At 32.0% G+C, this 20,265-nt stretch overlaps 1 protein-coding gene and 1 long non-coding RNA gene across 4 annotated transcripts; one reads left to right on the top strand and one right to left on the bottom strand.

Moving 5' to 3' along the window:
* Window positions 1-360: 360 nt before the first annotated feature.
* LOC138130142 (uncharacterized) lies at window positions 361-20,173 on the bottom strand. Of its 3 annotated transcripts, none has more exons than XM_069046530.1 (2): window positions 20,039-20,173; window positions 361-2,703 (listed from the first exon to the last, which is right to left on the bottom strand). In XM_069046530.1, the coding sequence occupies exon 2, from the start codon at window positions 2,685-2,687 to the stop codon at window positions 744-746; it is 1,944 nt and encodes a 647-aa protein (XP_068902631.1). In that variant the 5' UTR covers window positions 2,688-2,703; window positions 20,039-20,173; the 3' UTR covers window positions 361-743. The 3 variants fall into 3 exon arrangements, with proteins under 3 accessions (XP_068902631.1, XP_068902630.1, XP_068902632.1); XM_069046529.1 differs by lacking the exon at window positions 20,039-20,173 and adding an exon at window positions 13,488-13,647; XM_069046531.1 differs by lacking the exon at window positions 20,039-20,173 and adding an exon at window positions 13,244-13,394.
* LOC138130156 (uncharacterized) lies at window positions 7,133-8,350 on the top strand. The gene is made up of 3 exons (XR_011159510.1): window positions 7,133-7,221; window positions 7,278-7,375; window positions 7,422-8,350. It is a non-coding gene; the product is annotated as an uncharacterized lncRNA (long non-coding RNA).
* Window positions 20,174-20,265: the final 92 nt, after the last annotated feature.

Genomic DNA, 20,265 nt, shown 5'->3' with positions numbered 1-20,265 from the left:
TCATAAAGCATTGTAAATTTTATTGAGGTACCACTTTTACATTTTCAATACCGTAAACTTCCCAGAATTCGAAAATTGGGAAAAAACCGCAAAAATGAAATTGATTTTTGGTCATTTTAGGCATGTTCAGGCAGTTAAAAGGTAAAATAGGTATTTAAAGGGCATTTTAGGCCGAATAGGCAGAATCAAATATGGCTCTAATTACTCTAATTAAGCCAGAAATCATTTATAGACAAGTTTCATACATGTGCCTTAAAAAATAAAAATAGTCCATTTTGCCTAAAATCCGGGCCCTAATGATAATCATAACGAAAAACTTTTATCAGCGTCTGCAAACTTTTCATTGTAAATTAAACAAAGTTGGAAACAAATTTTTATTGAAAACACGTTATAAAAATGACTACAGTAATTAATAACAATTACTATTTAAAATAATTTTACCTGTACACAAAGCTCAATAAAAACAATTTATCATTCTATATCACATATCATTTCTTATTAGCTAGACATTAAAACGAATAACTAGAATCAGGTATACAGAGGTAAAAAGACATAAAACTTATTTGCCTTTTATGTCTTCATACACAAGTTTCTAATTATACACAACACTTAACGAATGTTACATGTTAAAATAACAATACGATGGTTGCTGATCAGAGATACTTGTACAGAACATCACAGGTTATAATTTAAATCTAATTAGAATAACTTGTAAACAGAACGTGATACTTTGTAAAATAATTTTAGTTACTTAATAAGCTTTTGCAGAAACAGTACAATTTCAAATGAAAATCAGTAATACAAGAACTTTGTTTCCCGTATAAATTTAATCTGCTGATTGTGCCCATAACTTCAAATTGATTTGTTTTATTGAATCCCACTGTATTTCTCAGGGTAACTTCAAAAATTCCTTCTCCAGGTACGGTTTGTAAAACAATCGTGTAGTCTTTAACGTCGTTCCCATTTAAAATGTGATCACCGTGGGACATTATTCTAGCGTCGGTTATGTTGTTTAATGTTAAATTTGAACATTGGGCGTATCCATCTAATTGTTGATTCATATAATCCACGGCAAAAGTCGCACCTTCAACAACCATAGTATTATTTTTCTCTATTTCCATACTCTGTTGACATGTGCACCAATGACTAGCGATATCGGCACTTTCACAAGTTCTTTTCTGACTAATTTCATTAAATAAACTATATCCACGTGAAGAGTTGTCTCGATATCTTTTTTGCAAAAAATCGTGGTTTAGTACGAAAGGATTTAATAAATCTTTTAAAGTCTCGTATAAATCGTATGGAGTTGTTAAACGTCTCGAATTTTTCAACAAATTATTGTAGGCGTCCTGATATTGTCTTTTGTACCATTCTGGCAGCACCATGAAAATGAAAGGGAGCCTTTCCTCCATTCGTCCTTGATACGTTTGCCGAATATCGCCCCATCTAATTCCATGATCACTCATTACAATCATCACAGTATTGTTCAGATGTCCGTTATCTTTGATATTTTTTAACAAATTGTAATAATCATTATCACCCAAATTTGGTTTGTTCAAATAGTCATGAGTTAAGCTTGCACCCCAATAAAAAGCAAAATAAGGAATTTTTTCTGAATCCATCTTAATTACAAAATTTTTTATATAATCTAAAAATACCTTATATACTTCTCTGGCACCTACACACTCCTGAACGTTCATATTGTGTGAATTTCCGATTTGATTTTCTGATATTCTATTGAAAGCTCCCCACATATAATCAGTAGGTTGTTGCGTGAATCCCTTTCTCATATAATTAAAAATTCCCATCCAAGACGAGTCTTCGCCAAATGACGTAGCAAAACCTTTAGCTTTAAAATCTTTCCAGATGAAAGGACATTTGTCGAAACGCTTTTTATTGTCCTCATTCCAACATAAATCCTGAAGTTGATCTTCTGAAAGACCAGTTAAAACCGGCATTAAATTGGGAAAAGTGTTATCACCAACTTTATTATAACCTAGCAATTCCACTGCCGTAATGTTTTTTAAATATTCTACAGTTCTGGGCATTTGTCTATGAAAATTTAGTCTAGAAACTGCGTCTATACCAATAATTAAAATATTTAGAGGTGTAATCTCAAATTTTGTCTTTTCTGTTTTAATCGGTACAAATGAGAAAAAATCATTGTAAATAACAGTGTTATTTACGTGGCAAGTGACTTTAATAAATTCATCCGTAATTTCAGCAGTGATATTAAAAGGAATGCACTTCTCTGCAAACTTAATTTTGTTATCACCATCACTTCCAGTGGGTTCGTCTCTGTAAAACGGCTGGTAGCAACAATTGACTAAACTTATATCTTGATCCGTGTAATTGGTTAATGATGAATTTAACATGAATACTGAAGTAAGATTTGATTCGAATAAAGCCGGAACGCCATCGTTACATACTGGTCTCTTTTCTTTATGAATATACTTTTTTATGGTATGGTCGTACGGGTCCATATAAGGAATTCGACAGCCAGGAGTTTTGATCAAAAAGCCTTTGAGCGAATCTTGATCAATGAAAAGTTCCCCATTTGCCAGTCTTGTGGGAATCATGGTGTACTGGGACTGGAAGACGTCCACTACGAATAATAAAACGCCACAGATGATAAGAGGCAGCCAGAACACCGATGGCACCTTCCATCGACGTTCGCTGGTTTCCATACCATTCGATGGTAGTCTGTAAAAAAATATTTTTGTGAAGATATCCTACAATTCGTACATGTCATAATAATTGCTAACCGACATTGTCTTTTAAGGGCTGACATTTTTAGCACACCTTAAACTAATTCAAATTTCTTGACAAAAACAAAAGTTGTTTAATGTCATAAAAATAATTTATCAATGTCAGAGCATGGACGACGTAATAGGGAGGAGAATGTCGGCACTAAAAGTAATTATAACTACTACCCTAATTTCATTATTTTATTCTGAATCACTATAATTAATCAAAATCACAAATCATCTTCATCACAAACGCTTATGATCAGTTCGGGTACGTTTATTTCCAGCCATTGTTCCTTAAATAGTTACTTAATACTTTCATTCTGAATTGCGTGGTCGCATACCCTTTTTTGATTTTTAATCTTTCAGTGAGATAAAAAAATTCTAGACCACATTTCTGAAGTCATTCATTTTTAATTTCTCTAAATTAGATACAAGTACAGTCACGGCCACGGAATTTCGTAGTCGTTGTCGTTCAACTGACATTAGCTGTAAAACAGGTTTTATATATTTCTAACCCCACATTGGAATTTTTGATTTGGATGTCAAAAACGTTACTGTTGTCATTTTGATTTTTATTGTGCGTGACAGAATTTCTGTCACAAAAATTTTGAATGTCAGTCATAATGACTTTAAAGTTTTTTCGAATTGACAGTAAACTAACTGACGAAATTCCTTGGCCGAAATTGTACAGTTGCGGCCGTTGAAAACTCAGACGCTTTGACAACGCCAAACTTTTAGCTTTGTAAATGGTATTGAAAGTGACGTTTCTCAAAATGTCACTCAAACATTATCCACATTAATTTCTCTCGCAATGGCTCTTATACTCACACCGTCCCTCAGTCAAACACATTTTTGCAAATCAGATAATTGCGGCATTTCAAAAGTTACGCGCGATTCTGACCTAATATATCAAATACTGACACTGACTTTATAATCCTTGATGAAAATCCTGTTTACGCTAATCAAATTTCGGAATTTATACAGAGTGTTTAAATCTTTCCTGTCTGAGATTTCAACGGCCGCAACTGTACCTACATTATCTGTTTTTTTTTGACGGCGATTTTAGAGGAGATATTGCAGTGTTAACTAAAACTGAATGTTTTCTTTTCTTCAATATTTGTCGTAGGTTCTTGACTTACCTACATCAAACTGCATGTTGGAATGATTTTAGGATATTTTTGGAATTATTTTGTTAACTGTGGCGAAATGTAGAAAAAAATTAAAGATATTGTACATATACAGGGTGATTTTGAAAATTGTTTCTCATAAATCAAACATAACCTTAAATGAGATAAAAACTTGACCTTTTAGGTTGGATCATAGACCTATAGGTTGGACGTAGAGTACGTCAAAACTGCCCACAAAATTTAGAAATTTTCAGGGATTCCTAAACAAAGGGATTCCTTTGATTCTCTTGTAAACCATTAACATTTGTATAAGGCAAGATGCGTTATTTTGCCTTCTTTTAATACGTACTACCTCAGGTTAAAATATCTGCACAATTGTCAAAATCACACTGTATAACGTACCTACCTATTTAAAGATAAGTTTTTCTAGTAATTTAGATAAGGTTAAAAGTAAACTTATTGTAACAGGAAACAGATTGAGATTAGGGATGGATCAAAAAACCATTTTCATTGACAAGCTGACGGTAGAGTTATTATGTTTTTAGGTAATCTATCTAGACGATTCTCGCAAAGTTAGAAAAAACAACAGTTTCGTAATTTATAACATGAATTAAACAAACAAGAGGCAGTAAAATATCTATATTCACAATTTCGCAATCATTACAAATTATTAGGAGACATGGAATTGATTCCAGGTAACGAATTACGAGTACATTCGAAAACAATAAGCTATTTAGCACATTATCCAGTCATATAATACATATAATCTTTGTAGCAAAGTACTACGTAGTACTAACTTCACTAAACCGTTTTTTCGGCTTAGTATTAGGCGTTGAAAGTAGATTCAAAAATTTCAGTTTAGACTATGATGTAGGTAAACAATGGTTCCACCAAGCAAATTTTATTACATATCAGTGTGGACAACGTCAAGATTATTGATTTACAACTGAAATACTGGCCTATAAGTTGAAGAAATATTGTGCAAAAACTTATCAGAATCTGTTGACATAGTTTTCGTATCAGTCCAAAGATCACATTTCTCATATCCACGCTTTTTTTATCATTAGAAAAAAATGTAGATAATTAACTGGGTGGAGGTGGGATACGAAAACTGACGCAAAAATTATTGTCAAATCTACCTGAATTTGTGGGAAAGTGAAATCTATACCATGATAACTACTGGACTATAATAATCTTTTGGTAATTAATTACCTACTGAAAAATTATATCGTTATTTAACGGCTACATATTATTTTATACACAATGTTTGGTAATAATATTAACGATATCTTCGGCTTGTGGACAAAACGTAAAGCGACATAACAGGGGAGTGATCAATACGGAATCGGTGCTGTATCGGATAAGGAGTACCTACCGTAGTCACTTGTGAAAACAGTGCAAAGTGTAATGAACGGCGAAATGTGAATTAGGTTGAGATTTCTTATTAACATAGGAGAAGGCGAATGGAAAAAGAATTATATGAGTTCACTCGAAACTATTTAATAACTTCTCATTGTGAAATTTGTTCGACGATCATTGTTTCACTGTTTATTCACTTTTTAAGTATGTACTATCGCGGCCATCCAAAAGTGAACGTTTTTTTTTATAGTTTGATATTTACTTTTATTTGTTACTAAATTGTAAACGTCATTTATTCGAACTGTCACTTGACGTTGAAAAGTCATTTTAACTGGCTAGTAGCGTTAAATTGACAGCAGACCAGTTATGAATTTAACAAGTTAGTAGAGAAATTTGAAATTTGGAAAGGATAGTAGCGTTTTTAACATTTGAACATTTTTATTTCTTTGTTTCATACAAATTAAAATTAAATGTACAATTAGAATTTCCGCTAATGTCGAACATTCCTGAGGCGGAAGTGAATTCGCTCGTCATTGGAAAAAAGAAAAGTAATTGGTCTGCTTGACGAGGACGAAGAGCTGCATATTTTCTGTACAAAACACAAGGTTGAAAACTGCAGCCCTCATCTGTGATCGTAAATCTCCTTGTTGTTAAATTCTTTGTATTCCGTAAAGTGACGATAATATATTTCTCAACATCTTCTACGTCCTTCACCGTCAACGAGAGAAGCTCGTCACACCGGCAAGCACCAAAAATTCCAAAAATTGTAATCACTTTATATAACAACCAATAGTCATCAGGAGCTTCAACAAGAAATTTTTCCACTTGCTCTTTTGTTAAAACCCTTGCCTTCTTCGGCACGTAACGCTCATTCTTTCTCTTGAGAAAAGCAATTACCTTATGAAATCTACAAATGTCAAGTTAAAATATCACTTTTTTTGACAACGTCTGTAATAGGAAAACAAACCTGCGAACTTCAGCATTTTCTTTAATTTCCAGGCAGCTTTTTAACATGGACCATTTCGACCACAAAGAATTGGGGCTAAATTTGTCTGATAGTTGGTGAAGATGCACCAAAAGAACGTCTTCCGTTACACCAGTTACGTTATTGTTTTTCTGCCAATTTTTAAATTCTTCATATTCTCGTTCATATCTTGCTAAAGACTTCGCTGGCAGTAAACTGGAAGCCACGTTTATAGCTTCCTTTTTGATTTCTTCTGGCACGTTCATTTGAGAAAAAATCTTGACGGAAATAAACAATTTGAACAAACGGCGCGTTGTCATAGTAATTGTACTTCTAAGGTTTCTGAGTTTTGAGCAATAATTTGGAAGAAAACAGAATTTGATCATTTTTAATTTTATTTAGTTGTTTACAATTTAGTAACAAATAAAATATTATACAAGACACGCCAGGTAACTGGTTTTACTGGCTCAAGGAGGTAACTGACTCGTCTTCGACTCGTCAGTTATATCCTCCATTCGCCAGTAAAAACCATTTTACCTGGCTTGTAATGTAAAATACTATAAATTATAGGCGTCCTAAAATGTCAAAGTTTGACACTAACGATAAAAAATTTATTGAAACTATTTTTTTTTTAATGCCACATCTCTCCGATGCAGACAGCTAGGGCTATTGCAAAGCTAGAAGAAAATTGGTCGTTGGCTGCTGTGGCGAGAGAATTACATTGCAGTAAGACTTGCATCTTCAATATAAAGAGGGGTTGGCAAGAAAACAGCCAATGCGAATAGGCACAGACAATTAAACTATAGTAAGACACTTCAATCCCATATAATAATGTTGGAATAGCTTCGACAGTGCTGCTCCGCACGCATTTGGCCAAAACACTCCGTCGTATTTATTCGTAAAATTTCGATTATTACGGTTGTATTTAAAAGAGTCAAAAAATATTTGTCAAATGTGACACTTTTCTGAAAAAAATAAAAATGTACTTATTAAAGATATAAGACTTTCTGTGAATAAAAAGGTAGGAATTAGTGCCATTTATTAAATGAAAGTAATTACAATAGCAAACGTTTTCAGTATTGAGAAATTGTCAATAAGAAAACAATAAAGAAAGGAAAAAAATAACATTTTCTACTTTTTGGGCAATTTGTGAATCTGCTACGTAATTTATAAAGGTAAAAACTTAAGTGATGAAACTTCTTAATAAAGTTATACTTTCAGTTTCAATTCAAGACAAAAAGAAACCAAACAATAGTGTGCGCCCCCGGTACCTATTCTTTTAAGGAGCATGACAAGTTAAAATTGAAACTAAAATACACAGTGGGCCGAAAAAAACGGTACAAATTTTGTTCGTTCATATCTTCCTGAGTTATTAAGTTTTTTAAATGATTAATATACCAGTGAAAAACCCAATATTTATAGAAAAGATGAAGGCCTCTTGCTGTGCAGAGATAGTCCTAACTCAAAAGTTGTGCGTCGTAACATGAAGACATGCAAAAATTCTGGTTTTGAAGATTACCTATCTCAATATATCTCTATCTCTATCTCTATATTAGCTATCATTTGTAATCGTCTTTGTCCGTCCCCAATTGCAGAAGCTACATATTTGCATGTCTTCATGTTGTAACGCACAATTTTTGAGTTCTGGACAACAACAATCTTTTCTATAAATAATGAGGTTTTCACTGGTATATTACTCATTAAAAACAGATAATAACTCGGGAAAATATGAGCGTACAAAATTGGTACCGTTTTTATCGACCCACTATGTATATATGTATAACAGAAGAGTTGTGTGTTGTGTTGCCAAAATTTACGATCTAAGTGTATTTTTGAATAAAAGAAGTATTGGAAAGAAATTACGTATCGCCTTAGAACGAAAAATTAATTTTCAGGGTTTATATGTACTCGTAAAAGCCATTTTCTGGAAATTAAAACAAAATTGTTGGATGCATCAATCAATTTGGTCATTTATAAAAAAAAAACTACAGGACGTAAGAAGAGAATTAAAAAAAATCGTCAAAGACATGTTACTTACGAAGAAAATGGGGATTTTCTGAATATTTAATTTTAGTTTTGGTTCTAGTTTTTAATTTAATTCATTTATTGTTAATTTTTCTTATAATTAATAAAACGTTGTGCATTTTAAAGACATTTTACATTTGAAATTAATATTAAATGAGGACAAAATTATTAATTTAAACAACTCCATCAAGCATGCTTTATAAAATTAGTTCGGCCAACTGCTCGCGCCGCGCTGGAATCGTGTTTCCAAAAATTGGGTAGCAATGCGACGTCTTACTATAGTTTAATTGTCTGTGCGAATAGGTGTTGGAAAGGTTTCTTTACTAAAGTTTACTTTCACTTTAATAATGTATTAATTACTTCTCAGTCTCATTTTTATTATTACAACTTTTTATTATTAAAATAGTAACGCCTGCTGCACGAACGCCAATGAATACAGTCTGATTTAATCTAACGAAAAATACGGAAATTTTCGCAAGCTATCGTTCACTTTTGGATGGCCGCGATTGTACAGTCGATGGACAAATAAAACTGGGACAAAAATGACAATCACATAAGTCAAAATTTACAAATTTGCATCGTTTAAATACGGCTTTATCACAAATAGGTTAACTTTGGTATGACATATTATACAGACACTGACAAATATATTGACAATTCAAGGGTCTGATTTACATAGATTAAATTTTGAGTGTCCCAGTTTTATTTGTCCACCGACCGTACCTATCTTCGCCTTTTTACGTGAAAAAGTATACCGGGTGTAGAATTAGTTTACGAGACATAGGATTTTACATGTAAAAATAAAGAGTTCCAATTATTGGCTCCCCTAATAATTTTATGCCAAAATAGTTCAAATAAAAGTTAGAGAGAATTAAAAATAGTGTGTAATTCCACTATTTGTTTTTTTCTAACATCTTGTGGTACTGAAAGAAAAGCAAGAAAGGAGTTAACACAAAAATACAAAAAAGTAGCACTAGCCATGAAATTTGACTTTTAAAATACTATGTATTAGTCGGATGGTTTCTCTATTATTTAATTGTCTTTTAATTTGCCCTTCAAATGAAGTCGTACAGGACTACATGATGAATGAAAAGGTAACTTCCATTAAATGCTCAAACTTCTCTCCAGTTCTTCGAATTGTTTCTATGGCAGGAATTGATCGGTCTGGGAAACCTGAAGCAAATGTTGCTTAGAAGTTGCTTAAAAAAGATCCTCCATTATAACATTTAAAGAAAGAAATACAATTTCATGCTTAGTAGTACTTTTTACTGTTTTTGTGTCAACTCCTTTCTTGCCTTTCTTTCAGTACCAGAAGATGTTAGAAAAAAAGTAAGACCGAAATTAGACAGTAATTTTAATTCTCTCCAACTTTCATTTTAACTATTTTGCCGTAAAACTAATAGGGGAGCCAATAATTGAAACTCTTTATTTTTACATGTAAAATCCTATGTCTCGTAAACCAATTCTACACCCGGTACGTGTGTGAACCACTTCATGAGACCTATTGATAAATCAGTAGGTGCAATATGTGGAATATCAAATTTAGCACCTGCTCATTTTATTTACATCTGTTAGGAGGCCCGTAAGTCCTCTCATAGATTGTGAGATGATCCCGGTTGACTGATCTTGTTCATTTTATATACTAGGAGCGTATTTCAAGGGAATTATTTGAGCTCCCTGATGTTCTGCATGTTACTCCTGCCTTTTTCCGTTGAACTGAGAAATGCCAAAGAATATCTATCTGGCCGGTCCGTCTAAAGAAGGAACATCAAGGTCACCCATCTGTTGTGGAATTCCGTTTGGACAAATGTGCAGTCCAATGTCCAACACATTCGCCGAGGTAAAGGTGTACATGTAAGTAAAGGGGACGACATCGAACTCGTGGATGGGAGCATTATAAGGCATCTGGATGCCGGATCATCTTATAAATATCTCGAGGTGGCCCAAAACCACGTGCTTTATCTCGGGTACAAGGCGCGACTCTGAGATCTGGAGATCCCAGCTGTGAGTATGCGTGAAAACATATTAGAACGTCAAATGTCAGAAAAACGTTCGCGTGGCCCTAGCCTAAAAGAAATTAAATGTACAGTCGCGGCCGTTGAAAACTCAGACACTTTGACAACGCTAAACTTTTGGCTTTGTAAATGGGATTGAAAGTGACGTTTCTCAAAATGTCACTCAAACCTTTTCCACATTAATTTATCTCGCAATGGCTCTTATACTCACACCGTCCGCCAGTCTAACACATTTTTGCAAATCACATAATTGTGGCATTTCAAAAGTTACACTCGATTCTGACCTAATATGTCAAAAACTGACACTGACTATAATCCTTGATGAAAATCCTGTTTCCGCTAATCAAATTTCGGAATTTATAAGGAGTGTTTAAATCTTTCCTGTCTGAGATTTCAACGGCCGCGACTGTACTTATGTATGACTCAGATATTAAAGCTTCAAATTTGATAATATACTAAAAATGGTTTGTTAGTGAGTGAAATTTATAAAGATAACAATAAATGTATTTTAAAAACTAACACTTGTTGACTTTGAACCGAATTACGTGTCTGATTCTCGCTCTAAGTGGATCAATGTCATCAAAATTTACTGATATTCTTTTTTGTTTTAATCAAGCGATTTGAAAAATGCTTTAATTATTAGATAGGGAATAAAGAGATCATTCAAAGAATATAAAATGTAAGTCCTGTTACTATTTAAAAAAATTGAGTTCTCCCCTCTTGCGCCGCCACTGGGTGGAATAGATATGCCAAAAGAACAAATAGGGAAAAATCAACGATATAAATTGAAGTAATTTTGTTTCTTATTTATTTTACGCTCCCAAAGTATGTGAGTATTAACCAATACCTAGTTATTTACATTAGTATACGGTGGGTGTGTGTATTTTCCAGTGCGAAAACAAGGTCTCAGGTTCGAAGCAAAGCCGAGGGCCTGATTAGTTGAGCTCTCGGCTTCGCCTCGAGTCTGAGACCTACTTTTCGCGCTGGAAAATACATACCTACCGTACGACAATTTGTATTAGACTTTTCGGCTGACCGAATGTTTTATTTTGCACTTTTGCAGATTTTTATGAAATAACAAATGTCAAACTTTTTGACATACAGAGCTGCCAACCCGATATTTGTATTTTCCGTATTTGATTAAATTAAAGTAACGTATGAACACTTTAATTGTAAAGTAACTATAAAAAGAGAAAATTAACCGTGCGTGCCACCGCTGGTGTAAATATCCCCCAGAAATTTGCAATATCCATAGGGAAATCAACCTAAAGTGAAAGGTAAAGGTGTGTTTACCAGGTAGGGAAGCCGAAAAAAAAAAGTTATTTATCTTTACCGTTTCCAAAAATATAGGAGCGACTCAGGCATTACATATTTGTAATTGTAAGAGTTAATTATAATAAAATAATAATCAGTAATATAAATATTGAAATTTGAATCTTCCGACACGTATGTATCATAAACCTACCAACTTAATTTATCCTAATTAATACATACATATTTGCAAAATACGAACTATGCATATATTTAGTGATAATTGATAATATGTATAAGAAAAATGCAAGAAATTTCAGGCCAGGAATCAGGAATTTATTTAGATATTTTTAAAAATTACTCCGAGTCAGTATTAAATAATTGGGACTTCGTCATTGCGTCTATTATTTACCAAATATCTAATGAAGAATAATTATAATTGAATAAATAGACAATACTGTACAATATGTGAGTGGCAACTATTTCTGCATTTAACTCGGTAAAAACTATTCTAAAGCTGCTTTATCGTTTCTTAGAGCTTAGTGGACCAATATTAGCGATGAATCGGAACCGGAGTATAGAATTAAGTGTACCTAATTAATTACATAATAACGTATGCTTTAAAAAATGTATAGTCAAGAGCGGCCGTGAAAAACAAAAGGATCCAACCCGTGTGGTTAAGGCTGGACATTATTACACATAACTACAGATTAAGATTCACATAATCTAACTTTGAATTTGTGAATTACAAGCTATTGCCCCATATCTACGGGATACACACGGTTGACATAAGAACCCCTCTCAAACCAAAACTTTTTTATCTTCGTTCATGATAACTGTCGTAATAATGACACTTGCGGCTGAATTATTCAAGTTAAACCAGATGACTTGTTTTTCACAATCGATTTTGATCATAATTTTTTTTCTAGTCCCTTCTCCAAAGTGCCTATTTTGCACTGACAAATAGTGTATAAAACGTCACTTTAAGTACGATTGTTCATTAGTCACGACTTGATGGCCATTCGGGCGTTTACGGCATATTAAATACGCTCAAAGTTTCTTTAAACACAGTTTCAATTTTTTGGACACATATTATCAAGTTGGTAATTTGACGTTTCGTTTCGTAGAAAAAGTACAGTGTACAGTATGCATTTATGCAACTCGTTTATAAACTTTTTACTCACGCTCATGGCTAATAAAACTCGTGACTAAAAAAGCGTTTATCAACCTTGTTGCATAATATACTACTTATAAAACATAAAACGAATTAAAACTCTTAAATTTAAAAATGAAAGTATCTTTTTTCATCGTGAAAACACTTTGCAATTTTAATTGTCATCTGTTATTGTTAAACAGACTTGCCTCTCTACAATTATAATAAAAAAATAACTGTCACATTTCTAAAAGAATCTCATTCCCATTTCTCATAAGAACAGAAAAACAAATTTTTGCTCAAAATTTTGCTTCAAGTAATTTGTATAGGTAGACAGATAGTAATCTTTTTTTATTTCAAGATCAATTATTGCATGGTGTTAATGTTGCTTTATATAATGAATAAACACGTAATATTAATAAATTAATTAGCACATTGTATTTATGGTGATAACAGTTATTTTTGAGTTTAATGTTGAACTATAGAATTTTTAAGAAACAAACCCTTTAAACATTTTAAAGAAACGTCCCTGTCTAATTTAGCTAAAAATTATTTACTGCTACAAATACATTAATTAAGTAATAATTGCTATACATTACCGAAAAATTACTAGCTAACTTCATGTGATGTAATCGATCTTGAACGTTGTAAATTTGAAACTGATTAAAAAAATGACAAAAACACAATATGACATGTTGTGGAACATCCACACCATGAAACAAGCCGGTAGATTTTGACAGCTTCAAGGAATGGTTCAATAAAGCGTCGCGACGAGTGGCGCCAATTTTTAAATACCTTAACCGCTAATAAAATAGTATAGTAGGAGTAAAAAGTGTATCTTACAGCGGTTCATTTTTTGAAGAAGGAACTGTAAGCGCAACCATGAAAATCGGGTGTTAACTTTCCAACCTAGTTTGATCACCACTGATACAGTTCAAATGCTAAAAATGAAAATTAGTTTCTTTATCTAATATCTGATGAACGATAAAGCTGTTGACGTTGACGTTGTGATGATAACAGGATTGTATGTTCGCTATCATTTGAAAAGTAACGGAAAAATATGTTTCTAGCAAATACATTTTTCAGCATAAATTGCGTAAATTTAAATACGTGGTATGTATATTATGCAATTAGTACAAGTTTTATAACACGCCTTTTTACGAGTTTTATTAGGCACGAGCGTAACAAAGCGTGACTAATGAACAATCGTATTTAAAGTGCCGTTTTATACACTATTTGTCAGTGCAAAATGTAGCACTTTAGCGAACGGAGTAGAAAAAATAATTTTAATTTAATTTTAAGTAATAAAATTTTTATTGTTCTTCAAACCGTAGGTAAGTTAGTACCCAAGTGAATTGATTAAGTTTTAAATTTATACTTACACATACAATTAATGTTGATGGATTCACCTGTATAAATAAAATACACTTTCAGGTACAAGCAAAAAATTTATTTATTTATGATACAGTGCAGTTTCCAAGTGTAATGAATAATATTGAAAACGAGGTTTTTTTTTTCAATCATTTTGAAAGACTGAGTAGGTACTCGTAATAAATAGGTAGGCAGATTATAAATTAAATTTGTGTTATATTGATTGAGGTATATTACTTGATAGTAAATTAACTTTTATTTCTCATTGCGACCACATTGTTAACAGGGCATTCACATGTTACGTTAAAATATTTGGAAAATGTTTCACGGTGTACGTCCTTTAATTATTGTCCTTACCATTCCTTAGTTGGCTCGATTTTAGACTTGGATCATAGGTACATATGTACGATCCTTGATACAATGATTATAAAGAACTTGTATACAGCGTGATTCACGAGTAATAATGAACCTAACGAAATTAGTGATGCAGTTAACATTACATTTGCATTATGTAGATTTAATAGTTATTTATTTAACGAGTTCGTGTGTAATTTTGGCTTTTTTTGGCATGAGTGGACCAGGTCCACGAGTTGAATACAAGGTTTTTTTGTTCGACGAGCCCTTTAAAGGCTCCAAATCGCCAAAAATCTTTAAAATTAGCTTGACGTTTCGTTTTGACAAGTTGTCAAATTTATCAAAATCCGTTCACACGGGAGAAAATTCTTAAATTCTGACAGTGTCGAACAAAAAATATATATATTTTTTAAATTTGTTAAAACTCCATTTTATGTTTCACATTAACTATTACATTAATAATAATTTTACTTTGAATAGTTATTTTGGAATAACTACCGTACGTTTTTTTTTATTTGTTTTTAAACAGTTAAAACTATGGACATTATTATAATTAAACCTCGACTATATAACGAATTTTACAGCTATCTAAAAATTAATTATTTATGTCCTTCAAATAAATTTATCACAACTAGTATTTAACAATTTGAATATATGTATGTATTATTTTAACTTAAAAAACATGTTTTTAACTGTAATATTTCTAAAAATACTTATTTTAATTTGAAGTGTAATGATCCGAACTATAACAATTTACATCTTATGTTAAGTCTTTTTAAAAACCTTTGTCTTCAGTAATGGCAGGCAAAAAAAACTGTTATCTAATGAAGACAAGAAAACAAATCAATATTGTCAAAACATGATCTCGCACTTTAAATTATTTTGTCTTACATGAACTAGTTATCTACAATATTTTTTAATATGTATATCATCAAGTAGTAGATGGTAGATGAAAACAAAGACAAAGACAAGGACGAAAATATTGGTTAATGTACCGAGGTACATCAATTGGAGAATGTCTGGAAAGGTTTGTCGTTTTAGGTGAGATTCATCATGAGTTACATTTAAAAAAGAAAAATGATTTGTTACTTTTATTTTAAAATTTTATTGTCCTAATTCTCATGATCTGTACTGAAATTAATTTTTAAAAAACACACGGAACTAACGAGATCACGGAAGTAACAACCATTAAGATTTGTTTTATATTTTAATATAACATTCATTAGAATTAAGCATCAAGAATTTAATAATCAATAATAAACAATTAAATTGATACTCCAATTTACTAAGACAGAGATAATACACATAGATTTACAATGCCGTAAATATATTACGATATAACTTTCAATTAAGACCTTTTGAAAGTTAAAACCTCCAAGACAATTATATTTGTTTACTTTAATGGCACGTAAAATCTAAGCTTCAGAATTAAGTGTTTAAATCAAGATGACTTAAATTTAAGTTTAGGTACCTATATATTGTTCACAACAATAAAGCTAAACAATGAATATGTCATAGGAAAAATACACGTTGGAGTAAAGAAATATAGGAATTGCAATTGTGCAATTGTTACAAACCGTTGCTTAACATGTTTGAGATAGACTCAAGGTATACAGTTGAATTAATTACATAGGTAATCAGAAATAAAATGAATAGACCTGGAGTCTTTAGTGAGATAAAAAAAATCATCTCGATGTATTTACAACAGTTTCAGTTGGCCACTTGGAAAACCACTTTTCTTTATGTTTTGGGGATAGGTAGTATACCTACGTAGTACGATCAAAATCTGACCTTATCTCAAATACGATTTTTCAACCGCATCACCAATTTTTTATGTCCTTACGTGAGAACATGGAAATAAAAAGTAATTTGAGCCACACAAAATGTACGTTGGTCATATCGTAATTTTTAAAAACTCAATAATGAATGACATAATTGTCAGGTTACGTTAAAACGTTCTAAATAACATAACAATAGAAAAGATTACCTAATAATATCGCAAGACTTGAACTGAGCAAAGTTTAATCGGCCCATCCAAAATCTGATATATATTTAAATTTAGAGCCACTAAACGAAACTAATTGTAAACAAGATAAGAACATTAATCTACGTTACATCAATAAAAATTATATTATCTTGATTTTAATTTTCAACTTATCTATTGAGTTTGTTTTGAGTCATACAAAATGAAAATACCTATATTTGTTATAATTGATTAAATACAGTCACATCATTTTTTGTAACCATATGAACCACAAAACTCAATTCGCCAATTGAATCATGTAGATACCGGGTGTTGTGAAAGTCCACGTAATAAATTTAATCACGAATAGAACTCTTTAAAATAAACATTTTTTACATATTAATTTTTTTTAATCGGAAATCGGAAAAAATGATGAATTAAAAAAATGTTTATTTTAACGAATCCTATTGGTGGTTAAATTTATTACGTGGACTTTTATTGTTATAAAATATGTATATGCCGTTCACGATCTTTTTGGGTCAGGGGAAGCTATGACCACATGACCATGTAGTCATGTTGTTGGCAGTACCTCTGTGGCAACGAAATTGTTTACTGTAGCAGAACTGTAGTTCCAATTTGGTTGTAGGTCGTAAAATTTTATGGTACTTTAAGGTAAAGATCTTGCGGGGCTTATAAATCCTAGTTTACCACTAGCAGGTAATATTTTAAGCAGGGTTGTATTGTACATTTGGTATATTTGCATTGTACGGCAAACGGCACACGCCGCTTCCCAACCTTTTCAAACCCAACCATTGTGCCCGTTAATCGCTCATAATATTCAATAAAATTTTACGACCTACAACCAAATTGAAACTACAATAATGGAGATTGCAATTTTTACACACTTGATAATTTAATAATTTACTTTCTTACGAATATGTATTAAAATAATAAATCTGGCAATGCGGTGGCAAGAAAATGTTGAACAGACATTGGCAGAAAAAAAAAGTTACATCCGTTGCATCACTGAGTCAGTTACTCTAACATGAAAAGAAAAAATCATAGCCAACCCTGTCCCAAAAAGATCGTGAACGGCTAGGTTTATAAATGAAGCAAATTGCTCGACAGTTTTAAACTGCCACTAAAAATTTTGTAAACCGACTGCATTTACAAAACAGGTAGGTTTGGCGGTCATTTTCTCAGTACGACATGTCAAATAGTAATTCTCTCATTATTGAAATTAAATGCACTATTATGACGTTAGAGTTCTGGGACAACTGTATTAGATTCATTTTACAAGAGAACGCGCCGTGGTGAACGAAATGTTTTACAGCGTTAGTTAGTATACCAAAGGCATGTTCAGACAATCAAATTATGAGTACTTATCTAGTCACATTTGTTGTGTAAATTTTAGACGAAGGCTACAGGTCGAGACTCAGCGTTGTTTCAAACGCAAGGCAAAGTCGAAGAACTTTAAATTCCAATAACTATAGAGGTGCAGTTTTAGTGAATTTGTTGAAACATGAATAGGTACCGTAAGTAGGTATAGTGAATTCTAAAAAATCGACCGAAGAAAATCATGAGTGGTAAAACGTGAGAATTCAATATTTAAAACAAAAGCCGGAAATGTAAAAAAAAATTACACGTTTTTTCCATTTTGTCATTTTTGTAGTTTGAAAATGGTTTTTCAGAAATAGGTTAGAATTATTTGACGGTATATCAGTTTATAACTAAATAGGTTAAATTTAAACAAATTATATGTATTTTTAAATACTTCCTACTTTTTCCCACTGCCGCTACATTCATAGATAATAATTGTCCTACCATTTTCTAGGGGGGACACTCCATTACCTTTATCTACTTCGCTTAAATGAGGCATTGTAAATAGTAGAAAAATTTTTGATAGGTACTGTCAAGTAGACAATTAATTCGCAAATGTTTAAAACCAAATTTACAATTCCGGACACGGAATCTTGGCCAACATTTTTTTAGACATTTCAAAAAAAAAATGATGTCAGCCAATCATTAGTTAAGTTTCCCGGATGTGGATAAGTAAAACAAGTGTTTTGTTTAATCTGTCTACTTAGCAGTAACTTTAATACTATCGCCAGGAATGATTTACAGCTTTTACCAAATACCTTGCGATCAACAATTGAATCGCTGATTGCAGAAAGGGTACAAGTCAGTGAACAGAAATTTTGAGAGACACGCAAAAAAATTGCTTTTTTTGGGACTTGCGTATGATAAATTGATGGAACTTCAATCAAAAATCAAATACATATTGAAACACTATCCTTTTCAGCAGTATTTCAAAATATTTGCTTTACTCGCTTAAGACTTTGTGATTTTTCAAGTAATAATCACAAAATGCTAGAAAACATGACGTGTATCCTTTCTGCAATCAGCGATTCAATTACTTAGATAAGGGGCTATGACTTTGACAGTGTCAGATTTTTCGTATCTTTGTTAACTTCAGTTCATAAACTTCAAACAACTGTCACTATTAATCAAATTTTAACGCAAAAATGGTTTATATTTCAAAAAACATAAAATTGTGTTTTCAATGACGAATAATGGACATACAGCGCTGTTCCCTGTTTGGCCGAATTTCGGCACAAATTTCCAAATTTAAATTGAAACAAATGTATGCAACCAGAAATACAGAGCATCTAAACGTCTGACCTCAAATAGATTTGGAGATACCTCAAAAATCTCAAAGGCTTCTTTGATCTAAATAATTGTTGTTGAATTCTACAAACCGTAAAAAAATCATTTCACTGTTCTCAGGTGCTTACGACGATCACATCTGATTTCTGTACACCATCTAAATAAAACTACATTCTTATTGTGCCCCCATCTAAAAGTGACACGAGCCGCCGCTAGATTTTTCTGTTTTTTATTTTTTTGTGTTAATTACAAACGGATAGATTAAAAAAAAATCGACAAAAATAATAGGTAATTTATTCCCAAATCATTCTTATATGTATTATTGCCACACACAATAGCTGATAACTACAGTATAAAAAAATCTTATTTGTTTTTTAATTTATTTACACGCTCAATTATTTTTACCTGGATAAAGTGCATTAGCTTTAGTGTAATTGTTTAATAAATTGCTGGATTGAAGTCTACTCAAATGACGAATGAAATTTCTTCTCATTTAATCATGTTCCATTTCGATCCTCACGAAATTATTTAAAAAAATCCTATAAAAAAATCTCATATCCGACGCTCACGTAACCGATATGCACAATCCAGAATCTTTTAAAATTAAAATAATTCAAGTACCTATGTTTTAAGTACCTATGTAAATAAACTTTGGTCATTATTATGCTCATAATCCTAAAAACTTTAAATTGCATAAACCATAACGGCAACACGTGAAAAACTTGCAGTATACAACATGTTTCACGTAAGAGTGCGAGTCTGGCGAAGTCTAAACGCAAGTTTTTCCGCAAATGTGTGAACAAGGGGGAAATCTAAAAAATTTCACGGATGTCCAAACTATTACTTTTTGTGAAAATATGATTTTTTACACCTAGTTCCTAATGAAAATAGAATATTGGGTAGCATTTTGAGTTCGTCAGGTTCGTACTCTTACGTGAAACACATTGTTTTAATGAGAACTAAACATTGTCATAATTGTCTTCTAAACACTACGTAATATATTACGTACACCTGTATTATGTAAGAAAAATTAACTCACTTAACTCTTAACAACTCCTAGATGAAAATTAATTTCCATGCACCAACTGAGTCATTAAAGTTCACTCAAATGTAAAATACTAAGTGTGTATCAGCAATTTGATAACATATTTATGTTACACCCACTCAGTTTATATCTCTACAATAGTTCCTTCCATTACCATCCAACATAAAAAATCAACTATGAACATTACCCTATTATAGTGCTAATACCTACTTCATATGCAG

Source organism: Tenebrio molitor, chromosome 5, assembly GCF_963966145.1.
Source record: "Tenebrio molitor chromosome 5, icTenMoli1.1, whole genome shotgun sequence".
NCBI lineage: Eukaryota > Metazoa > Arthropoda > Insecta > Coleoptera > Tenebrionidae > Tenebrio > Tenebrio molitor.
The sequence above is the reverse complement of the archived record's forward strand: the minus strand, read 5'-3'. Positions and strand labels throughout refer to the sequence as shown.